Consider the following 25,294-nt stretch of genomic DNA (forward strand, 5'->3'; position numbering starts at 1 on the left):
CTCTGTCTCACACACACACACACACACACACACACACACACACTCACACCCCTTTCCACTATCCTTACAACTTATTCCCCCAGGCCCTACATAACTATAATCCAGTGACATTGGCCTCATTACTGTTCCTTGAGCAAGACCTTCCCTCTCCCACATCCAAGAACTTTAACTGGCTGTCTTCTATGCCTAGAATGTTCTCCTTCCTCATCTCTACACTGTAGCTTCTCTGGCTTCCTTCAAGAACCAACTAAAGGGGCGGCCAGGTGGTGCAGTGAGTAAGAGTGCTGGCCCCAGCTTCGAGAGACCTGGGATCGGTTCCGGCCTCAGATATTCGGCACCTACACAAAAATAACTGGCCATGTAACCTTGAGCAAGTTACTTAACACCGATTGCTTAAAAAAAAAAAAAAGAACCAACTAAAATCCAGCCTTCTACAGGAAGTCTTTCCTGAGCCCCCTTAATTCTAGTACCTTGTTTGCATTGATAATATCGATTCTCCCATATATAGTTTACACATTGCTCTGTTCATGTTGTCTCCCCCGTTAGAGGAGCAGCTCCCTAAGAGCAAAGACTGTCTTTACCTTTCTTTGCATCCCCAGGGCTAAACACAGTGCCTGGCCCATAAAAGGCACTTCGTTAATGTTTATCGACTGACTAATTCATTAAAGATCAAGACAAAGAAGTAAACCTGATCGAAAAGTCAGCAGTCTTCTAATTCACTCCCTCATTTGATGGATGAGGAAACTGATGCCCAAACAAGTGAAGTGACTTGACCTAAACTGAACTAAATAAATGAGCTAAAATGAGCAGGGGCATTCCCAGTGCTGTTTCTGGGACCCAAGCCAACCAGGATTTCTGGTGTGGAATTATTATTTAAACTTTGGAAAACATAGAAAAGTATATTACTGTTTGGTGTGATTTTGTGCAATAAATATTTTAGAAATCTACAGAAAACACAGGTGAGTGATTAATTCCTTCCATTTCTTTTCCAAGGGAATTTCTTTTAATCATTGATGGTCACAAAGAAGGGACCAAGTCCAATACCCCTTATGCAACCCTGCTGAAATTAGAGGGAGTTTTGCATGTGTAAGGACTGTGGGATTGGACTCAGGAGATTCATTTTGCTCAGGAAAAAAAAATAAACACTAGCTTTAATTTCATTAATGATTTCCTAGATGATTCCAATACAAGTTTAATTCTCCATTAAATATTAATGCCATTTAGTATACTGTCTTTAGCATTAGGTGGATAAAACTGATACTAACCTACTGTTTTTGCATTTTGTGACTTAAATCACAGGGCTTTTTCAGGAGGAGTCAGCAAAGTAATGCCACATACTCCTGTCCTCGTCAGAAGAATTGTTTGATTGATCGAACTAGTAGAAACCGCTGCCAACATTGTCGATTACAGAAATGCCTTGCTGTAGGGATGTCTCGAGATGGTGAGTTCTCCCAATTTGAGTTCTCTTCCGAGGGAAGAGTGACACTCTTTCTTAGGATGAGATTGTTAAAATACCTCTTAAAATGTGAACCAAGTGCTTCCATATATTCCCATTTCATGTTGTTATGTAGATGTTGATCCAATTTGCTGCATCTCCAGAGAGTTGGTTGGTTTAAGTTCATTCAGTGAGGGTGGCATGGCAAGGAAAATGTGTCAGAACACTTCTGAGGTATGACTTTAAGACACTATATGGAGATGCATTGATTAAATGTAGGTGTAAATCGTATTGCCTTCATACTTTGAATTCCCATTACATTTTGCCAGATGGCAAAGCATCTCCCCCAAATTTATAGTTATGTAGACAGATGCTTTATCCCAAAAGGTTTATTGACATTCAGAGCAAATCAATTTTGACTTGCAGTGCATATTTTGAAAAATTGATGCTGAAGTCAAATATTTGTACACATAAAGTGTATGAGAATAAAACAGAACTTGGATCAGGAATAAATGTTCTTTTCATTAAGGAAAAATATTTTAAGAAGGAGAAACCATCTACCATCCAATTATAAGACATTCTAGATTTGACTGGAAAACTATCTTAAGTGTACAACATAATCAACACCAGATTGTAAGACAGTTATTCAATGGAATACTGGATGGAAACTGGGCACAAAACAGATTATGTACATTTGAGGTCATTTCATAATGCTTGATGGTCCTTTCATGAGATCCAATTGAATATAATGTCTTTTCTAATAAGGCTTCTTTTTAAAGGACCACCCTGTAGAAATCAACTTCAGCTTACTGGGCATGCTGTCTAATAAAGTCTCATGTTGATGGAATCCAGTATTTAGAAACTCCTGTGGACCTGCTTCTTACGCAGATTGCAACCCACAATGGTAGTTGTGTATGTGTATGGCTCTTGGAATATGAAAGAATAAAACTGAAATTTTTTGGAGCTGACAGATGCAGGTCACAAACAATTTACACCATATTCTTAGAAATTCTTGTGATGTGCAATGCCAGCAGATTTTCTCTTCTGTTGGCACTGAGCTGACAAAATTAGGTGTTGCTTGGGAACCTGTAAATTAAAGTCACAGGATGAGAATATATTTTCTCAAGAACAGTTTTTCTTTCTTATTTTGAAAGGTATTATTATGAAGGCACTATAGGGTAAGACAAAAGTTACTATGTGGTTGTTATACGTATGGAACAATAACATTTCCTCCAAATTTATTCACTGGATATAATGGGACATATATTTTTAATTGTTTCAGGAAGGATGGCCCCCAGGTCTCTAGATTTTTTGCAAATGATAAATGGTACATACTCTTTTGGGTTTGAGGTCAGGTTTTGTAATTGGGAAATTATGGGTATTTAGGGAGCAGTAGACGAGTGCTAAACTTGGGAATCAGGAATATCTAAGTTCAAATGCAGCCTCAGACACATATTAGCAGTGTGACCTTAGGGAAGTCACTTAACCTCTCTCTCAGCCTCAGTTTCTTCATCTGTACAATTGGCATGATAATAGCACTTAACTCACAGGGTAGTTGTGAAGATCAGATGAGAAAACATATAGGAAGTGCTCTGCAAACCTTCAGTGCTATATAAATGCTACCTCTTATGGACCTAAACCGCTGGGCCACATTCAGTCAGGCTACAGAATGGTCTGCCTGGGTTTTGCTACTTTTCCACCCAAATTTTGATCATTATGACTGATGTTTCTTCTCTGTGGAAAAAGAAAACACTATATCCTAAGTGTTCTTTGGCATTAAAAAATGTCCAACAACTATCTAGTATGTTGACCTAAGCCAGCAAATTCATTTTCATTTTTCTTCCCCTGAAACGAAAAGGTGGAGGTCAGATGAATTAATTCATATTTTCTATATCTAATTTCTAATTATCTTAGCATCAGTAATACTCAACAGAGTCTTTTTGCCTACTTCTGTAAAGTGGAGAATTCTGATCTTTTACAGGAATGATTCAAGCTAATAAATAATTTTTTCCTCAGTGATCTGATTTTTCAGGAGAAATAATTGTACAAGCTGGATGATCCCCAGATAACTTCCCTAATTATCCTCTTCATTTTGTACCTGGAGGCACATCCCAAGGGAGAAGTACTGAAGCCAAAATTCAAGTGTTGATAATTTGAGACCAGTAATAACAGAATGGTATTGTACACTTCCTGAAAAGTGGGGCCCAGTGAGGCTTTGGAGTCTACCATGACCAAATCAGGGATCTTCTTTAGATTAAAAAAAAAAAGATGCTTCAAAATAAGGAGGAAAATGAATCAAAGTCTAGAGCACAGAATGGAGTTAATGAATTATAAAAACTTCAGTGGCTGGCCTAAGAAAAGGGAATAAGAATTATTGTGTGCCAGGCACCATACTAAATGCTTCGCAAATATTACCACATTTAGTCCTCAGCAACAACCCTGGGAGATAGAGTGCTATTATGATCCCCATTTTACATTGGAGGAAACTGAGGCAAACACAGGTATTGAGGCTAGATTTGAGTTCAAGTCTCTGGGTCCAGCCCTCTATCCACTCCCATCTAACTGCCTCTATCCTAAGAAATTATCAGTAGTCTGAACAGTGAACTAAGAGTTGGAAGACTGACTTTTGTCACTAGATCTCCTAATGTAAATCATTTATTCTCTTTGTTTTGATCTGAACATTGGAAAGAAGATGCCTTGTGCTATGGTGGGGAGGGGAATTACAATCACTATATACTATAGTGTATAATCAGTTATAATCAGCTATCCATAAACTGTCTTCTGACCATAAAGATTGTGTGTGTGTGTGTGTGTGTGTGTTTGTGTTTGTGTTAGGCAGGGTTAAGTGACTTGCCTAAAGTGATACAGCTAGTAAATGTTGAGACTGGGTGTGAACTCTGGGACTCCAGGGCTGGTGCTCTACCTAATACATCACCTAGCTGCCCCAGTTAAATTCTCAACTGTAAGCTCTTAGGATCAGTTTCACTACCATATGATCACTACCCTGTTATTGTCTTGCAACTATTAGAGATATTAAGAAAAATAAATGATAACATATCATGACACACCTGTGTGTCTCATCCTGTCACTTTAATTTGCAGGTTCCTAAGCAACACTTAATGTTTTGTGTGTGTGTGTATATACACACATATTTGTTTGTTTTAGGCACATATGCATATATGTGTACGTACATAAATGTATAAACACAGGCATAAACACACATATACGTGTGTATATATGCATATATATGTTTGTGCATCTGTCCTTTTTTCCCCCCTCCAGCTGTAAAATTTGGTCGGATGTCAAAAAAGCAGAGGGACAGCTTATATGCCGAGGTACAGAAACACCGAATGCAGCAGCAGCAGCGAGACCACCAGCAGCAGCCTGGAGAGGCAGAACCACTGACTCCTACCTATAACATCACCACCAATGGGCTAACGGAGCTTCACGACGACCTCAGTAATTACATCGATGGTCATACCCCTGAAGGTAGCAAAGCAGACTCTGCAGTTAGCAGCTTCTACTTAGACATACAGCCTTCTCCAGATCAGTCGGGTCTTGATATTAATGGAATCAAACCAGAACCAATATGTGACTACACACCAGCATCGGGCTTCTTCCCTTATTGCTCTTTCACAAATGGAGAGACTTCTCCGACTGTATCCATGGCAGAATTAGGTAATACCAGAGAAAAGTTTCCATAATTGCTTTAATAATACCCTTTGAATGAAAAGTTAACGCATTTAGCTTTCTCCTGATGAGTATGCTATTAGAAATTATAGCAGACTTATCATTTGGGTAACCCTCCAGTTCCTCCAGTTCCAGCCTGTATAGTCAATCTCCTCATTACTTAGTCAATTACTGAATTGATTGTGAATCACCACTAAACGTAAAGAAATGCATTGTCTCCAGCAGGAAGTTCAAATTCCACAGGAATTTTTTAGATTTAGGAAATGTTACCATTGATTTCTTTGAGATATTTCCAGTTATTGCCATGTTCTCTAAAGAGTAAAGAGTACTAGACTTGGGAATCGGGAAGACCTGAGTTCAGTGGAGCTCTAATTTTGTTTACTGTTCTGCAGATTTTGGTAATGGATGTTAGCCACCCAATCTGTTCACTTTACTGACTAATTACTGCAAAAATAGCTGTAATTTGTTTATGGCTATCATTGTTAGAGTGCTTTAGATTAAATTTAGACAGGACTGTAAAAATGGGAAAGCAAAATATCCTTTCTAGAAAACTCTCATTTGCCATTTTGATTGGATTTAAAGTATTGTACCAATATCAGGGGACTCTTGATAAGAACCTCTGTGGAGGTTTTAGTTTGGATCTGCTCCTGCTGGTGATTCCTTACTCAAGGTTCTAATCCTTTGGGACCTTTCCATGGTTTGCTGTGGAAGTGACTGATGTGTGACATTGAGAGAATTAAGACTTCAGAGGGGAAATTAACAGCATGAACAGAAAGACTTTGTAAGCAATTGAAATCCTCATTTGTGTTCTGTAGATGTGTGCTCTTCTTTTGGAGGATTTCTCCTGTCTTCTCTACATCTTTCCCTATAAGAATTTTTTATGGGGAAGGGAGCATATTTTTGTTGTCTATAAAAGCTTTCTGAAAATAGAACAAATAGAATTTTTTTTTGCACTTCATCATTAATATTTGTTTTATGAATGTAGATCCATAAAAGCACTTTTTAAAACTTAAACTTTAACCAGTGAATAATGTTAAAGTTATCTTTACTTTTTTTTTTGGAGGGGGGAGGCAAAGAAATTGGGGTTAAGTGACTTGCCCAAGGTCACACAGCTAGTAAGTGTCAAGTGTCTGAGGTCATATTTGAACTCAGGTCCTCCTGACTCCAGGGCCGGTGCTCTATTCACTACACCACCTAACTGCCCACATCATTTTTAATTAATGGAGAAACCTCTAAACTAGAAGATAGATCATTTTATTGTTGTTTTTTTTGAGCTTGACCCAGAACTCTTTATCTTTATCTCAGTTGGCCTTTAAACAGAAATGTGAGAAAAGTAAGATTATAGAGATAAACAAGGATTTGATTGGAAACTAACATTCTTTTTTAATGACCCAATATTATTTTAACTTTATTGTCTTGTCTCCATAAATTCTATTTGCTCTTTGCTGTTCTCTATTGTTATATTTGGGCACAGTATTGTTGTTTTAATACACATAACTAAAGTAACAAGCCACGCAACAAAATTGCTATCGTTACTTCAGTACAGTGGGAATTGGGACCCAGTGACTTGAGTATTTCTATAGGTACTCTACACAAGGGTCTTTGAAATTTTAGCACAGTGCCTAGCATAGTAGGTGCCCTTCCTTTCCCCTCCCCACTAATTACAGTATGAAATATAGAATTGAAATAGAATTGACTTGAAAAAAAATGTGTAATTTGATTACAGCATCCTATTTGAACAATTTTTATTGTTTTTGTTAATTTTTAAATTAAATTTAATTTTTAATGTTTTTTGTTCATTTTAATAACATCAGTTCTTTAAAAACTCCATCCCTTGAACATAGTAGACACTTCAGTCTTATTATTCAATTGAAATTCATAACTAAGAGGATTAACATATTATGATGGAAACTAGCGAGCTAAGTGCTGGTGTTCTAGAATTTAAGAGAATTCATGCATTTAAAAAAAAAGCTTTGGTGTTCAAGTCTTAAACATTAAGTCAGTGAAATTCTATACTTACAATGATGTGATGTCAGAATAACTTTTGTCATTAAATTTTAATTAGCAAATGCATAGCAGTTACAGATGTGATATTATAGGCTAGCAGATGCCACACTACCAGTGCATTCTTCTCATAATGACTTCAAGCCTTCCAGAGTGGCATCTTATATACGTCCCACCCCGTCCTCTTCCGTTTTTAATGGAAATACTTCTAAATTTCTGGCTAGATAATTTGACTCCATCGTGAAGTTCTATATTTGGTTTAGGTAGCATAGTCTAACAGCCTGGAGACCTGTGTAGAAAATGAAAGTTATTGTCTTTTCTTTGCATTTCCATAATTGAGAAATAAAGCAATTGTTGGAAGAAATAAACCAAGTTCCCAACTTTTCATCAGTGTGATATTTTCTTATTTGCTGAATTAGAGAGGCTTTACAAAGAGCAATACGATTTTCTAAAAACCCAAACTTAATCAGAACTTAGCAAATAAAGAGTTTGTTGAGTTATAATCAAAAACATTGTAAAATACTGACTGGTGAGAATGTGGCCACTGCCCTCTACTGGTGAATCATTCACATTTAAACATTCAGTTGTACCCCTTTTACTGACTGGTCTAAAAGTAGGGAGAAAGCAGTTTGGGTCAAGTATATCAAGAAAGATGGACCTATTTTACGTGATGAGACGCAACTTATTCATCTCAGTAAGTTCATTACTCAGTAAGTAAACGTATTGACTGTAGCACAATATGGAATAATATCTCCCCCTCCCAAGCCACCCCCATTCTCCCTATCATCTACCTTGTGAGTACAAGTCCTAGCTGAAGTGGATACCATGTTTAAAGGGCCATGGGGAATTCGTTCCAGGTTTATTGGGAGCACAGTCTCTGGGGCAGAATGGATCTGTAGGGGCCTAAGGACAGCATATTTACACAGTTCAACTCTCCATATTCTCTACTGTTGGCAACAGCACTGGAAACTTTTTAATAATCTGTATCAAACCCAACTATTCTACATTCAGCATTTTCAGTGGTCAAGTTCAATTTAAATTTTTACAAATATTTTAATTTATTTGAAAGAGTTATTAAAACCAAAGAAAATGTCCTATCAAGAAAGCTATGAATCTTTAGAAGGTAGTTCAGTGCCTTGTTTCAGGATTATTTGGGCATTATTACTTCCCTGTTGCCTTATGTACCAGTTTTGCTAGTTATTCCTTTCTGTAAAATATCATCACTATAAGGTGTTTTCCACAGTTTTCATTCTGTTCAAGTTGTAACAACCTCTGGTTAAATGAGAATTTTTGTTGGCAGTGTGACCAAGTCAGCCGCCAGATCCATTCTTCTTCATGTTATTTATTTTTACCAGATGCTCTTAATTAACTCTTCTTCTGACATAACCTTTGAATTAAACCCTTCAGCTCAATTCTCCATGCTACCGTTCCTTTTTCAGAACTTCTTTGCCTAGCATCTAGATTTTTGAAATAGCTTTACAACTGAGTTTTTTCAAGTCCCTTCTACCTTCAGTCTCCTTTCCCAGGCTACTACTGAACTAATCTTCCATTTCTCTCTCACCAAGTCTAAATTCTACATCTAAATCTACATTCCTGGTAACTAGTTCGGTTTAACCTATCTGATATTATCTCCCAAATAATGTCTTAATTTCCTTGATAATACATGTAAACACATACATCCGTTTTTCAAAATCTTCAGGCATTATCTTCTCCAAGAAGCATTTCCCAATTATCTAACATTGATCTCTCTCCTTGATCTCCCATTATTATTCTATATTATTATTCTATATGTGCTATATTCTATATATTATTCTATATTCTTTATATAATTACATTTAAACTTACACTGCTACACTACTTAATTGTTTTTGGTGTGTAAATTTTGTCTTCCACACAAGACAGAGACTATGGCTTAGCTTTTTATATCCCTTGCAGAATCTACTGTTGGCAACAGCAGTTGGCAACAACCTATGTACTAGGTACATAGTAGGCATTAATTAAATCCTTACTCAAAAATTATATTATCTATTTCTGTGTTTGTGCAAGTCATGTAATTTTCTAATTTGTCAAGACTAAATTTTCCCAATGTGATTATTTGCACAGGAGATACCTGTGCAGATCTCAGCCCATCAAAAAAGAAATGAGTTGCTACCTTAAGTTCTAAGGTCTCTTGAATGCATCTAAAATGAATTGGTTTAATTTTCCCTCATGTTTTAGTTATGTCTGGCTTTAATATTCATTCATTCCCAAGCATCTGTGTAGAGGCACAGAATGTTATCAAGGTCAGGAAGTTCTAAAAAATTTCCATTCCTTGTCTGTTGGCAAAGTCCAAATTCCTCAGTCTTGTCTTCCTAAACTGAGTGCTTAGTGAATTGTTCAGAATGACTTACAGAGATTCTTGATCTTTTTTTGTGCCATATACCCACCCCACATCTTTTTGCACTAAAAAAATTTAGGTCACGCTGTATTGATACAATGATCATAACTGGGGCAGGAGGAATATGGAATTCATAACCCCAGGTTAAGAATCCCTGGCTTAATAAGCGTATTTGTTTTAAGTTCTGAAAAATGCCAGAGTAATTTGAAAAAGTTTATTTGGTTTAAAGATTAAAAGGTGGGAAATCATTGTGCTTTCTGACTTTTGTTTTGTTTTGTTTTGACTTAGAACACCTTGCACAGAATATTTCCAAGTCACATATGGAAACTTGCCAGTACTTGAGAGAGGAGCTACAGCAGATAACATGGCAGGCCTTTCTCCAGGAAGAGATTGAAAACTATCAGAACAAGGTAGAACCTTGGAGAATATTTTCAGAATCTCTTTTCAGGCCTCTTACTTATAATGGGTCAAAGAGGTGAGGGTTGGGGGGTTAAAGTAGGAGTTATGGGGAGTTTAACAGTGAAAAAGGAAATACAATATCCATCTTGTGGTCTTCTTTGGCTTTCATTGTGCTGGTGAGATTGCACACATCACTTTGAACTTGTCAATCGGTAAAGGAATTAGGTAAACTTACAAAAATCTATGTGACTTTATATTTCTGTTTTGTTACATTTGAGAATTTAAAGACCAGAAAGATGGAGTAAGATAGTCCCAACTTTAGTTTTGTTGAAGTTAAGAATCAGGTATTGAGAGGGTGTGTAAAAGTTTTAGAACACACTATACAAAACATTCCAGATTGCAGCTCAGACTTAAGGAGGAAGTCTCATAGAAGGAAATAGAAGTCCAGTGAAGTTAAAGTTACTTGTCCAACGTCATATATACTGAGAGTTAGTGATAAAGCCAAGACTAAAACTCAGGTATCTAGTGATTTTTTTTCCTACATTATTGTGCCAGCAGAACAAACCTGAAACTGTGACAGACAGGCTACCTTCCAACTTATTCTAGGATCATACTTATATAAGGCAAGAGCTGGACAGTTGAGGGCTTACCAAAGCATCATTTGGATTTGCTTTTGAAATGGCACAAAATGAGAACAGGAAAGTACCATCACATTCCCAAAGGCTCAATGGGATTGTCTCTGCTGAAGCAATGGTATACTTGGGCTTTTTGCTCTTTGTGTTTATAGCATCTTTTCTTTGTCTGTCTCCTTGGCAGGGAAAAAAACACCTTGTAGGGGTTGGGGAGAGAAGAATAAGAGGGGGGACTTGAAAATTATTTTCCTGATTCTAAATTAAAGTAGATGAACTATCACTTTTATATACATAAAGTATATAGAACACCTCTACACAACATAGTCACTGGAGTACACCACCTAAGACAGATTTGAAAACATTAGACCAGTTAAACCAATTATGCCCACTTTGTGGGTGATTTTGTATGGTAACCTGTTTTCTCTCTTTCACAGCAGAGAGAAGTAATGTGGCAGTTGTGCGCGGTCAAAATAACAGAAGCTATTCAGTATGTAGTGGAGTTTGCCAAACGCATTGATGGATTTATGGAACTGTGTCAAAACGATCAAATTGTGCTTTTAAAAGCAGGTATGTGCTTTGCAGGCAAATTTCAAGGCCCATTTCACCCTGCTTGTGAACGAAATGCTTGTTAAAGTGGGAGAGATAATTTTTTTTTCCTCTGCTGTCATTATTTCATGTTTCTCTTAGCAAAAACCAACTTTAAACGGTTTTTAAAAATTGATTCATTCATTCATTATAGGTTTTTTTTCTGAATGAATAAATATGTTTGATATGTACTTGTATTCCTTAGTTCTGGAAATATTTGTTTCATTATTCTTTGACCCTGTGGGAAGTTTGGATGGAGTGGGAGTGAAGAGGGTTACTTATGGTGCTCAGTAGACACCAAATTACCGTTTTTTTTAATAACATATATATGTGAATGTGTGTGCACATATAGGTTTGAAGCAATTTCTTTCTCCTAGCAACACTAGAACTCTTCATAGAAAAGCAGAGAGGATTCTAAGGTTGTATTTTATAAATTAATCTCAGTACAATAATCTTTAATGATAGTAATACATCTCACTTATTCAGAAGAAATTCATGTGACCAAAGAGTCCACCAGTTAAATTACATACAGTACCCATTACATCACCTATAGCATTAAAAATCATGCTTCCATTCATTTTATAGGATTAAATTCCCTAAAGTATTATAAACCAAACCATTTTTATCTTTATTTAGGTTCTTTGGAAGTGGTGTTTATCAGAATGTGCCGTGCCTTTGACTCTCAAAACAACACCGTATATTTTGACGGGAAATATGCTAGCCCTGATGTATTCAAATCCTTAGGTAAGAAAAAAGACAACAGAAATAGATACCTGGAGGAGTATTGCCTTCCAGAATGGAGGCTGGTTATTTGAAAGCTAGAAAATAATGTTTTATTTTTCTTTTATTTTGTACTATGTCACCGTAGATAACTCTAAAAAGTTTTTGTGGTCTTTATGTGGTACCACACATTCCTCTCATATCTAGCCTAACGTTAAAAGTTTATGTTATGTCCTTCTGCTTGCCCTCTAGATATTAATCATGTTTATAATGTAAAAATGGTTGACATAATTTTGATAATGAGATATATATTGATCTTGAGATGAGTATAGGCAAGAATTCCAAATTTAGAGGAAAATAAATTATTACTCAGAAATGGAAACTATTAATACACATCAGTTTTAAGGAACTGATTTTGTCATTGTGAGAACTTCCTCCACCAATAAAAATCACACAGACAAAAAATCAATGCTCCTTGATATATTGATATCCGTTCATGTGGCATCCATTTCTCAGTAATACTTTATAATTTTAGAGAGTTACCTGAGGTTTATAGAGGTTAAGTGAGTTCCCTATGGTCACACAGCTAGTAAATGTCCCAGTTAGTATTTGAACCCAGGGTTCCCTGATGCCAAATCCAGTACTATATCGATTCTGCTACAGTGCCTACACACACACACCATACCTAGTGTATAGAAATCTATTGCTGAAACATTTCAGCTTATTTTGTATATATAAAGCCAGCATAGAACTATGTTAAATTATATCTTTTTACTGGCAAATTCACAGAATGTTTATAGATTTTAATAATTTTGAAGTAAGCTAGGAAACAAAAATTGGTGAAAATAATTGTGTATGGCTTTTTAATCAATCCATAACTAAATTAATTTTCCATTAAAAATACAAATAAAAGCTGTAGTTGTCGTAGTAATAGCTGCTAGTATTTATGTAACCACCTTAAAGTTTGCAAAACGCTATTGGATATCTCATTTTGCCCTCATAACACCCTTTGTGAGGTAGCTATTGTTATTCCCCATTTTATAGATGAGAAAACTGAAGTAGATACTTTAAGTGACTTGCCCAAGTCACACAAGTAGTAAGTGTCTGAGGCTACATTTGAACTTCAGTTTTTCTGACTCCAAGTTCAGAACTCTAGCCACTGTGCCACCTAGTTGCCTCTATAAAATTGCTACTGCTACTCCTGAATGTAGGTTAATCATTTAATTTTCTCAAATCAGAGCCTAATACCTGAATAGTATGAGAGCCACATCTTTTTTCCTCAGAATGTTAACCCAAATTCCAAGTCTTTTATGTTGTGTTTTTTTTTTGTAGGTTGTGAAGATTTTATTAGCTTTGTTTTTGAATTTGGAAAGAGTTTATGTTCTATGCACCTGACTGAAGATGAGATTGCATTGTTTTCTGCATTTGTGTTAATGTCTGCAGGTAAGGCTGATTTCTATTAACAAAAATAATAGCTTTAAAATTGTCGAGGCAAAGAATTCCTGATTTTAATATTAGTAAGGATAATTTCCCTTTCTTGACTAGATAAAAAAACATTTTCTCCAAACTGCTAAATTGGGATCCACCAAAGTATACCAGTTCAAATAATACCTTTTAAAATAATTGCCCTACAGTGGGTCATACTGGTGGTTAGCTCAGGGGTGGGGAACCTGTAGCCTTAAGCCACATGTGGCCTCAAGGCTGCAGATTCTCCACCCCTGACCTAGCCTATATTCTATAAGTAGAGATTCCAAATGAAGTCATGTGTATGGATCTTGTTTGCCTTGACAGTGAAAATTGGGAATGTACCCCCTGAAACATTCTATCATCTCTTAATAAACCAATTTGGCACCACCTTGCATCACTTTGTTCTACCCTTTATATTTGCATTTCAAAGTTATGGGTTCTGTTAGTTTACTATTTCCGGCAATAAAATATTTTATGCAATTTCATTATTTTTCTTGAAATAATTTGCTGCATTGAAGTCTTAGTAAAATTCTTAGTTGCCTTAAACTATAGGGTAGTTCTAGTATTTGCCAGAAAGGACACTCACTCGAGTATGGATGTACTATGTACACTGATAGGCCATGGTAGTTTCATCTAAAAATTTAGTTATCATGAAAACTTGAGTGCCCATGATAGTTTTATCTATTTATGTACATGTTGTCTCCTCCTTTAAAATGTGAGCACCTTGAGGGCCTGGACTATCTGTTTTATCTTTATATCCCTAACGCATAGTTAGTGCCTGGCACCTTGTTAGAGCTAAATAAATGCTTGTGATTGATCATCTACTCTTATGCATCCACATGCTAAATTCAAATAGCATATCCAGTTATGAAGAGATCCTCATTCTCCTTGAAGAAGCAAGTTATTTCAGGATATTACACATGCCCTATTTATCCTTTATAAATGCGTAATTGCTTATAAATGAATTGCCTGTGTCCTGCTTTACAGCATTCAAAAGGAAACTGTAGAGAGGATTCATCAATCCATCCAGAAGCATTTATTATGCACCTAAAGTATACCAGGTACTCTCTTAAGTTCAGGGGATACCAATAAAGGCAAAAAGCATTCCCTATTTTCAGGGATCTCACACTTTAATGGGGAGGACAACGTGCAAACAACCATGTACAAACAAGCTACAGACAGAATAAACTGGAGATGATCTCAGAGGGAAGGCACCAGCGTCGTCAGGCTTTGAAAGGGCTTTGATAAATCCTATTAGAGAAACACAAGGACTACTCCTGATTATGTGATATTAGAGGAATACTACAGCCATCTTCCTGCTCACTTTTAGATCGCTCGTGGCTGCAGGAGAAGGTAAAAATAGAAAAATTACAGCAGAAAATTCAACTAGCGCTTCAGCATGTCCTACAGAAGAATCATCGGGAAGATGGAATATTAACCAAGGTGGGAGCCAGAAAGTCTCCAGTTGGTGATTCCTTGTCTTAGACTATCTGTACTGTCTGTGTGTGTTATAGTCTTTTGGTAGGTGCTTTACTAGTTTGTTTATTTGTGGTGACTGGTTGGAGTATATTTGTTGGTAAGTGGAAAAGGTGAGGATTGAAAATTAATCTTATTGTGTTTTTAGGTGGCATGGAGGTAAGTGAAGGGGGAAGAAGCTAGAGGAGAAAATTTCTAATGGACTTAGTTCTCTCTCTCCTTGTCTACAACAGACATACAAATTCAGTTTCTTTCATAGATTCTGATGTAGGTAGACAGAGTTGATGACTGGGGCAACCAGGTGTAATGCAGTGGATAGAGTATGGGACCTAGAGTCAGAAAGACCCGAGTCCAAACCAGGCTTGGGCACTTCCTACCTATATTTGTAAAGCTCTTTGCAAACCTTAAACACTCTATAAATGTTGTCTTTATGTTGTTGTTATCATTATGTTAAGAGGAAGACTGTGGCACAGTGGAAAAAATCCTGAATTATGGATTAGATTGCATGGGTTTCATCTGGTTCTGCCAGTGACAGATTGTACATCTCTGGCAAAGTTAATTCACCTTCTCTGGAGCTAATTTTCCTTATCTTTAAAGTAAAGGAGAAAGATTTATATGGACTGAAGAGAAGCCCAAGTATAAAATAAGGGTATCATTGTTCTAAGGTGCCTTCCGGGTAAAAAAAAAAATTCTCAGTCCTTGACTGTTTTTCTCTTCTGATCCTCTGTCTTTCCTTCTCTTTACAGTTAATATGCAAGGTGTCTACATTAAGAGCACTATGTGGACGACATACAGAAAAGCTTATGGCATTTAAAGCAATATACCCAGACATTGTGCGACTTCATTTTCCTCCGTTATACAAGGAGTTGTTCACTTCAGAATTTGAGCCAGCAATGCAAATTGATGGGTAAATGTTATCACCTAAGCACTTCTAGAATGTCTGAAGTACAAACATTTAAAAAAAAAATTAACCAAGACACTTTATATGGCCCTGCACAGACCTGGAGAGCCAACACACTGCACATCTTTTGGTGGTCGGGGTCAGGCAAAGGAGGGGAAACAATGAAAACAAATAAAAGTCGAATTTGTTTTTCTCATGCATATGATTTCCATTATGCCTACAGATATGGACCCTTTTTCTGTCTTGGCTTCTTGATCTTTGACCTCTGTTTACAAGGTTGTCTTTTCTTGTAGTTCACTGCCCACAGACTTTCTACCAAGTAATCAGTCTTTCTAGTCAGAACAGAGAAGTCCAATAGTAACCAGGGACTGCTGGGTATGCAGAGCAGAGGTTGACTGCCCTGGTTTGTATAACCTGCTCATTGTCTCATGAAGGAAGATTTTATTTTTTTCACCTATTATTGCCAGTAGGCAGGACAGCACGGAAAGGGTCCATAGCAATAGCAACAATAGCATTATAATATATTACAGGGTAAATGGGCATGAAGACTATATATAGCTAAAGAGATATTGTTTATATATTGTTTTAATTAATATAAAATGTAGTAACTGGTATAGCTTTTCTTGTTGAATTGATAAGGCACTTTTCATTTTGCACCTTTTTTTCTTTAAATTAAATGCTAGCGTGTTCATTGTTGTGTCGCACGTGCACCAGAAAGGCAAGTTTAACTGAAAAAAAAAAAGGCTTGGAAGGTACGCAAGGAGGTGTTTATGCTGCTGTTTTCAAAAAATACTTTTAAAAGAATGGCTGGTCATATCTAGAAATGATTATGTTCATTTTTTACACGTGGAATTTGAGTCTGAAACTGACATAGACCTAAAGGACACTTTGCCTTTTGGTGAGTTTTTTTTTTTTAAACGAATGTATTTAAGCTTCCTACAAAGTATAATTGCAACTCTAGGTGGAGACGAGCATGCAGACTGTTAGGCACATTTGAAAAAGCTTTTAAAGTGCCACTTGTTCTCCTCCCCTATCCCACCCACCCAAATTCCATAGCCCTAATTATGCAGAATACAGCATTTGTACTTAGACATCTCCCCGTAGCATTCATTGAGCTTTGGAACAAATCCGTAACCAGTGTATTTATTGGAATTACATTTTTACTACTAGAACAAATTTGTGGTCATAAAGCACAGACTAAAGGGAGGCATGAGGTAGGGATAAAAGGGGTGGAGAAACTGTTCTTATGAGGTCTTATGCTGTGGGAATCCTGAAAACATACCACAGAATAAACTCTAAATTAGCTATTCCCATATTCTAGAATTCTAGAAAATATTGTACTCTTCATTTTGTAGGCAGCAGAGGGTAGAAGAGAGGCAAGATACATTGAACCATTTTATCTTATTTGTTAAATAATGAATAAAATGTCTTTATGTTTAGAAAGTGAAGCTGATAGCACCAGTACATAGTGTCTTCAGTAGGAAAATCAAGGCTGCAATATATTTTGTCATATCAGTAGGAATATAGTTGGGGTTTTCATGTAGTGGGAGAAGGGGTATTTCCTCCATTCCCATAGGAAAAGAGTAATTTCAAGGTACAGTGAGCTTATTTCCAGAACAGGATGGCCATTCCTTCCTCTTAAGTGTATAAATGTTCATTTTGGTCCCACAAGGTATCAAACTGAGCTCCAAAATATGGGATTCAGACACCTGATTTTCTACTTGGTTTTTTTGTGTTGAACTCTTCAGCCCTGTTACCCGTATGCTACTCTATGCCTCAGGGCAAAAAGTATTTGATGGCTGTGATATCCTTTGATAACCATTACACACACTAGGGACCTGAATATTTTCATTCTATTTCATCGTGCTAGAAGCAAAAGAGTAGTGCCAAATGTATTTGCAAGGTCATTTTTTTTCAATAGTAGGATGAAACACACAAACACACACAAAGAAATGTGCAAAACCCAGTCTTGCTTTCTGGAATTGTGGTCACCCACAGCTGTCTGGAACATGTTTTTGTAGCTAGTCACTCAATCTCAAATACAAACTTTCCCCACATCTCTTAAATATACCTTGCCTCTTATCTTTACAAGGCCAAGTTTTATCATTTCACAATTTAAGAAGAGGCCTTCTATGACTTATACAAAGGAGAGTATGTCTTTTGTGGCCTCAATGTAACTAACAGAACTTCAATCAGTTTTCCCTATACACAAAGAAACCTTTATTTTTCCATTAGAATGATCTCCTGAATCTTTCCTGTGGAATATTGGTTTTAACTTCATAATCTGTTGCCATTTTTGGCTTCAGAAAAAAAAATCATTTAACTCATATTAATTTGACTCTTTTGCTTAGGGTATTTGAAAAAGTAGGGAATTTCTTTGTATGGTGGATCTGTATGAAGCCTAAATAACATCTTGAACATTTTGTAGATACATATATATGACACATACACATTTGATCAATAATCATTGTCTAACAATAAACAGAAAATGAAAGTAAACTATTTAAATACCTTAACATGTGGTTACATAAAGAATGATTATCAGTTAAATACAGAAATTAACAGTCAAAATTGTTCATTTAGGAAAATATGCTCCCCTAGGAATTGATTGTCAGTTTCTGCAAAGTATATATACTAAGTCAATCCAAAGTCTTTATTTGTCCACTATATCCTACTGGGCTGACTAACGAGTTACTGTATTTTTTTTCAATTGGTTTCATTGTAAGTCATTTTCTGATTTACTAAATTTGGGAGGAGATTTTATTAAAGTATGTTAACTTTTTTTAACCAAAGCTTTCTGAATATGACCAGCCTCAGGTGCTAGTACTTTTAAAGAGCAACTAAACTTAATTTCAGTGTCCATTTTCAAGATTCTGATGAGCTAAGTTTTTCTAAGGGTGAGATAGACCTTGATGTGGAAGATCTGTCAAGATTGCTATGATACATTTCTAGAAAAGATCTAACATTGTACCAGATGTAAATCTTGGGTATCATCACTTCAGAGTAGCATTGCTTCTAAAGAAGAGGCAGGGGTAAATCAAGATAGAATAATATAATGCTGCTACCAGGTCTTTTTGAAAGACCAAGAGGGTGTTAAATTTTATGAGCTAGACACATTAGGAGTAGACCATTAGGATCCAAGATCTGAAGTAAGGTGATATATCCAATTAATAATATGCTGTGCATAAATGAATTGAAAAACTTTGAATTTTCACTTTCTGCTTTCATTCCTTCCTTGTTATAGAAACATCTATAATATGTATTTCTTTGCCAACATAGGAAAAATTATTTTCAATGATTCTTATAATTGAAGTTGTCTGTACCTAAAAAGTATCCACCAGAAGATTTCTTTTGTTTTCTTTTATTGTTTTTTTGGACTGGTCCCATATCAACATCATTATTCCATCATTGAGCATGTCATACCACTCTCAATTAGAATAAATATGGCTTATATAGAAAACCTGGATACCATATATTGCAATGGTGTCTATACAACTTGTTTTTTTGTGACAATTTTGACTTTCCTCACAGTAGAAAACAAAGCTCCAGCTTATGGCAAAATGAATCTTCAAGCAGATTAACTATTTGCTTTAAAGTATAGAATTTGGCTATTTTGTTTTTAGAGAGTGCAGAATACTCTTAGGTCTCTAAAATCCTTATTCACCCTTTGTAACTTAAGCAAAGTTGATTTAAGACACTGCTTCTTCTAAGTTTGGTTGTTCTTTACGAAGTTTGTACATTTATAGTATGGATACCCAGGTCTATGTGAGCATGTGGGAAGGTTGGGGGAGTGAATGAATGTGTGTGCAATGTGAGTGAGCGTCTGACTGCTTCTAGGCTACTAAGTGTCAATGGAAAAAGAAAATGTATTCAAAATATGTAAGTCAAAAATAGAAGGTGGAAAAAAAGATTTATTCTATACAAAGCCTTGTCTGGACCACTTTAGAGAGACTTCTATTTTTTTAACCCTTCTATAAATATTTGATGGCACTTGAAATATTCCTGCAATAAAATGTGATTTGTGTAAAGAAAAAAAAAGATTTTGTAATGTGAAACAATGAAAGAAAGTAATGTAATTTTCTAAAAAAAAATACAAACAAACAAACTTTGTATTATTTTCTTGATGGAATTTGTCTATCTGTCTTTGGAAAACTTTTTATTTCATTGAATGTGCCATAGTAGAAATATGTGTTCTTAAGTTTTCGACTAAGGAATAGCTGTTTGTGTTCCGACATTCCAAAATGCAAGACAACATAGCAGAGTCCTAATTAAAAAGTTGAATTAGTCTGTAAGCTTCTATCATTGTTGCTTTTTTGCACATGTTCTTCATTCCTCTATAGTGCAATATGTACATAGAGCACTTGCGGGTGTACCTTGATCCCTCAGGGAAAAAAATACATATTTGTACAGGTTTTTTTTGCCTTTTTTCTTTTTTTTCTTTTTTTCTTTTTTGCTAAGGAATGTCGATTGAATCACTTGTTTATTGTTGAGGGGCAGCCAGATAATTATCCTAAAAGCCACTGTCTCAAACATTGATTGTTTAAATCATACATGTCCTTCTAGTACTTTTATTTTTAAAAAATAAAAAATTATTTTCTGACAGTTCTTTGTGCTGATTGGTGAAAAAAGGGTAAATAAGCACCTTATGATTGACTTAACTGTGAATGACAATCCATCTTGTTATCAACAATAGAAGCCCTATCGTTTTTGGAGTTGGGGTTAAGAGTCAGAAACTAATGTGCTCAGGGATCTTCTAAAACTCTTAAAACAGGGTGGCCAGTACTACTGGGACAAATTTCATTTTTCATTATTATTAATAATATCCCTCCAAGGCACAAGTGAACTGCATAAGAACATTAGTATGTAAACTATTCACATTTGTCTCATTTTGTTGTCTGAAACCTATATTCTCTTTGGTCTTATGTGCTTAAAGATGGCATAAAGTTATGCCATTCTGTTCTAAAGCTAAACGAACATTGAGCGTATTAACAAAGGAACATCATTCAGGGTTCCATTGCGCCCATTCTGTGCTACTTCTGTACTTATCATGAAAGTGTTCCTGTGAAAGACATTTTCAACTTTCTATAGTGAAAAATATATTCCAGAATTTACTTATGGATAAAATTAAAAGACACTATTCCAAACAAGAGGTGAATAACTGTTCTTTCGCTTTTGCTCTTTGACTTTTTCTGTCTCTCCTCCCTCTCTCCACCAGTCTAACTCCTTTCTCTCTTTCTACTTCTCTTTCTCTTCCTTTTTGCCTCTGTCTTTCCCCTAATTACTTTTTTTGCCATAGAAATAAATATTCAGAAGAAAGCTTTAAATGCTTTATAAACAAAATACCCCAACATAAGCTTACTTGGAGATATATATATATATAGGATCAGGAACAGCAATATAGTAACTGCTTAGAGTATTTGGGGGGAAAAAACCTCATTGCATCCATGTCATTAGAACTTACTAAATTTTGATCAAAGAAAACATTTTTTAACCACTTCATTGTCAAAATATAGTATAATAGATCATCTTTAAAACACATTACAAATCAAATCCTCCCCCTCAGAAACACAATAGGTACAAATGGTAAGATCTTAATATGGTATGTTCCATGTGTCAAACAGTTTTTCTATCCTTCAATGCCTGCCTTATAAATCCATTTTATCACATTGAATTAATTTAAAGAAACTCTTCCATCACTTATTTTATTTAAGACACACAAAGGCTTTCCTCCATCTATGCCTGCCATGTAGAATGGCCAGATATTTCTATGTAGCAGTTTGCTTCTGTTCAATTTTTCTTTAGTGACATCAGCTCTTCCTGGGCTCTTCATTTAACACCTTGTTTCAGCACCAAACTGCCATTATAGATTACGAAAACCTTACACCCTCTTTTGAGGCAAGAATCTGACCTCTAGAACTTAGAGCAATAATTACATTTAGTCCATAAAGGAATTTTTTTTTTGTAATTCAGCATAAAATGTATTGGTCTATGGACTCATTGTGGAAACCATATATGAATGTTTAAGTGGATGACTAGAAAAAAATCAGTATTTCTAATCTGCATTTAGTTTTATGGTATAATTATTATACCACGTTAACCTTTTCCATTTTATTCCTTGAAACCCGTTCACAGAACATATTGTATTCTTCACACGCCATCATCATGTTCCTCAAGCAACAGCTCTCTGCTTTCACTGTTATTTGTGTGCTTCACCTAATTGCTTCCCACCAGTTATCCCAATCAGTCTTAATATGGATTAATACATTTTCTGTGGAGCTGATTATCACTGAACAGATTGCATAAATAAATGCAAGCAACTCATAAGCAATACAGTGAATTTTATTTCACAAAAATACATATGTACTGTATACATCTTTCTAAATTCCAAATTCTCTTTTCTGTTTTGGTTTGAATCTTCATGTAAAACAGTGGTAAATGTTTTTAACATAAGGATATTAGCTGGCTGCTTCTTTCTATGTACCTGTATTGTCTGCCTGCTCCTTTTGTGGAGATGTGTTTTTGTATTGGATGTTTGGGCCAATGGGAGGCTTCAAGCTACATATTTTCCCAATTTAAATATATTTAACATATGACAAACCCCAGACAAGGCTTTTAAAATGTATAAAGAACTGCAGTGTTAGGTGGTTTATTTGCAAACCATTTTCAATGTTGTCCATTTTTATGGCACCTTTAACAATATTCTTGTTTCCAAAGTACAAAAAAAAAATAGGTTAAAAATACTCTAGCCATAACTGAATGTCAAGCAATAAAAACAAATGACTTTTTGTGCATAGATTTTAAAAAAAATACAAATTTTAGACATCTGCATGTAAATGCAATCTTGTTTACTGCTTTCTTCAACTTGAGCAACTGATTCCTTATTTTCCTGCTAACTTAAGGACTTGTAATGGCCTGTAAACATTTTCTCTTACTCTTCTTTCAAATTTATCTTTGTCTCTGCTTTTGAGTCATAATATTTAATGTTGTTCTGCTCACCTCTATACAGTTAACTTTTTGGCTTTCATTCTGTATAGATAAGAAAATGTTATATTATAAACAGCCTACTCAGTGCAAATATTTATCTGTTTATCAAATACCACATTATTCTGTATAATACCTGTTTTACTATATAATCTATTTTAGACATAGCTGTTTAGAACTAGAGTGTGCTATTTTTGTGTTTTTCTGATGTGTGGTGCTAGATAAGTTACTTTTGTGAACAAAAATCCCTTTTATTCCTAGACAATACCACCTTTGGGTCTTGTTAATTTCACTGAGTATAACTATATATATTTGTATATATATATATACATATATATATATAATATATATATCTACCTGTACCCAACTGGTACCTGTATCAGAGTGCTAGATTTGGGACATGCTTTTCTCTTTAAATACATAGTATCATTATATAAATTATTCTACAGTGTATTTAATTGGGATAAAATTACTTCCTTAGTATTGATATTTGGCATCAATAGAGTGAATTTTCTTATAAATATGGATTATGAAAACTTAGCATTTTTTTGTTTTATAACTTGGCTTCATAACATTATATTTAATAAGATGAAAAATGATTTCCTGTGACTTCAAGAACCTAAAGGCTCACTCTAGTTTGAAAAGAAATACATTTTTCAGTTGTTTTTGTTTTTTTAATTAATAAATTATATTTGGCACCTGGTGCACTTAGCACCTGTTACAAATAAGAGACATTTGTAGAAAACATTGTTGGTGGCTTGATGGTAGAGCAGACCTTCCAAAAAAGAAGTAACTTGTAGATGGATATGTTTGTCATCTAGTAAATGTGGGTCTCATTGTTGGATATGAAATTTGCGTTATCAGTCAATTACATAATGTTCATTTTGAATTAGTCATTTGCCACGGAACTAATAACTCAATTCTTCTTCCAAACCCCATTGGCAGGTTCATTCTTGAAAGAAATATATCAAATATCTAACTAAGGATGTAGTTAAACCTTATTAAATATTTATTAGAATTGTTCTGTAATATTACTGAATTTATAAGATCTTTAGCAAAGATTTTTGAGCAATTTATAAACCTATATCCAATGTTTCTGTTTACTGCACTTTTTGTAACTGAAGGTGATAAATTCTAATGTCATGGTTCTGGCTTCCATGCATTGCATTTGTACCCGCAAATCCTAGACATTTTCCATTTTTACGGAAGATTTATTGTTATCATAAACATAAATGCAATTGTACATGGTAGGCAGGTTTCATGATCACTAGAATGCTAATAATAATTACCTTTCAAAACTCAATTGGCTAGAGGATAGTGGAAAAAAAGACACATTTTAATACAAATCATGAGGCCATTCCTTCTTGCTTTAGCTTAAAAGGAGACACAGGCCTTTTTTACTCCATTTAACATCATAGGCTGCTTAAGAGCAGGAAATCTTATCTTTTCTATGTTCTCTAAAATGCCCAGCACATTGTCGGCATTTAATAAAGGTTAAGTAATAATAATAATGGACTTGATTGCAACATTGTTTTTCTGAATTGTTTAGGTGTATTTATAAAGTATACCAAGCCTTATGGTTAATATTTCCTCCTACAACCAAGTGTTTAAAGTAACCTTTAAAAATACCATATTAAATGCTGATTATGAAAGTGTGTAGGTCTAAGGATGAAGCACACAAATTTCACAAACCTCGCTGAGTCCCAGACTCAGCCTTCTGTAAATATTCATGCAAGTACAAAAAATAAAATACTGTACCTATAAATATCTGCTGTCTCTTTGTGTACAGTATGTACAAACTCTTTTTTTTCTGCCACAATGAAAATGCAAGCCATTTACAAGAATCCTAAAAAAATAGAGTATTGTACTAAAACTTTGCTAATGATCTTTATTAGAGGATTGTTTAAATTTTCACTTACATTGGGTCTTCTTTTAAGTTCACTCTTAAAGTAGTCTGCTTATATCCAGCTGTTTGTTATTTTACTGAGTCCTGAAAAAAAGTATTTTGATTCATTTTGTAAATACAGCTGTAAAAAAGAGATTTAATGTTGTCTTTTAAATACTCCAATTTTCATTCTAATATGAATGTTGTTATATTGTACTTAGAAAACTGTACCTTTAATATTACATTACCTTTATTAAAAGTGCATTGAACACATCGATTTTAGATGTGTTGTTATGTACGGTTATCCTCTAATAAAACTTCAGCTTCTAATGGAAATCCTTGTCTCACTTTTCTATTTGCATATAATGGAATAACTGGTTATGAAATTGTACATTGTGTTTCCAGGCCTGCACAATTAACACTGAATCCAGTAAACCATTTGCCATTTTAGAAAAAAAATCTTTGGTTTTGTTTTAAATAGAAAAATAGATTAATAGAGGAGCAAGCTATCTTTAAGAAATTAAAAGTTTGGTGTCTAGATTGATATCAACTGTATTAAGATATGTGAACAATCACATTAATTGTATTGAACCAGTGGTCATCATTTGTAGTATGAATAGCTGTCTCAGAGATCTTTTCAGGGGATCCACAAGACCCTTTAAGTGGGTCCACAAGGTCAAAATTTTCTTAACAATAGTAGGATGTTTTAATTTTGAATGTAATAGTTATTGATATAAACAAA

The 25,294-nt window shown here is 35.0% G+C and overlaps 1 protein-coding gene across 6 annotated transcripts in view; it reads left to right on the forward strand.

Annotated features, from left to right (window-relative positions):
• RORA (RAR related orphan receptor A) overlaps positions 1-24,888 on the forward strand; it is an 892,807-nt gene extending 867,919 nt beyond the window's left edge. For 5 of the 6 annotated variants that reach the window (XM_069098387.1, XM_069098391.1, XM_069098392.1 and 2 more), the window contains 8 exons: positions 1,300-1,441; positions 4,718-5,113; positions 9,795-9,916; positions 10,972-11,104; positions 11,759-11,866; positions 13,175-13,285; positions 14,640-14,752; positions 15,532-24,888. In XM_069098387.1, coding sequence (XP_068954488.1) covers positions 1,300-1,441; positions 4,718-5,113; positions 9,795-9,916; positions 10,972-11,104; positions 11,759-11,866; positions 13,175-13,285; positions 14,640-14,752; positions 15,532-15,696 — 1,290 coding nt within the window. In that variant the 3' untranslated portion in view covers positions 15,697-24,888. The remainder of the gene's footprint in view (positions 1-1,299; positions 1,442-4,717; positions 5,114-9,794; positions 9,917-10,971; positions 11,105-11,758; positions 11,867-13,174; positions 13,286-14,639; positions 14,753-15,531) is intronic. The other variant, XM_069098388.1, reaches the window with a different exon arrangement.
• Positions 24,889-25,294: the final 406 nt, after the last annotated feature.

The sequence above is a fragment of the Petaurus breviceps genome, unplaced genomic scaffold (assembly GCF_028583685.1).
Source record: "Petaurus breviceps papuanus isolate PSGF00001 unplaced genomic scaffold, PetGlider_PUasm1.0 37, whole genome shotgun sequence".
Taxonomy (NCBI): domain Eukaryota; kingdom Metazoa; phylum Chordata; class Mammalia; order Diprotodontia; family Petauridae; genus Petaurus; species Petaurus breviceps.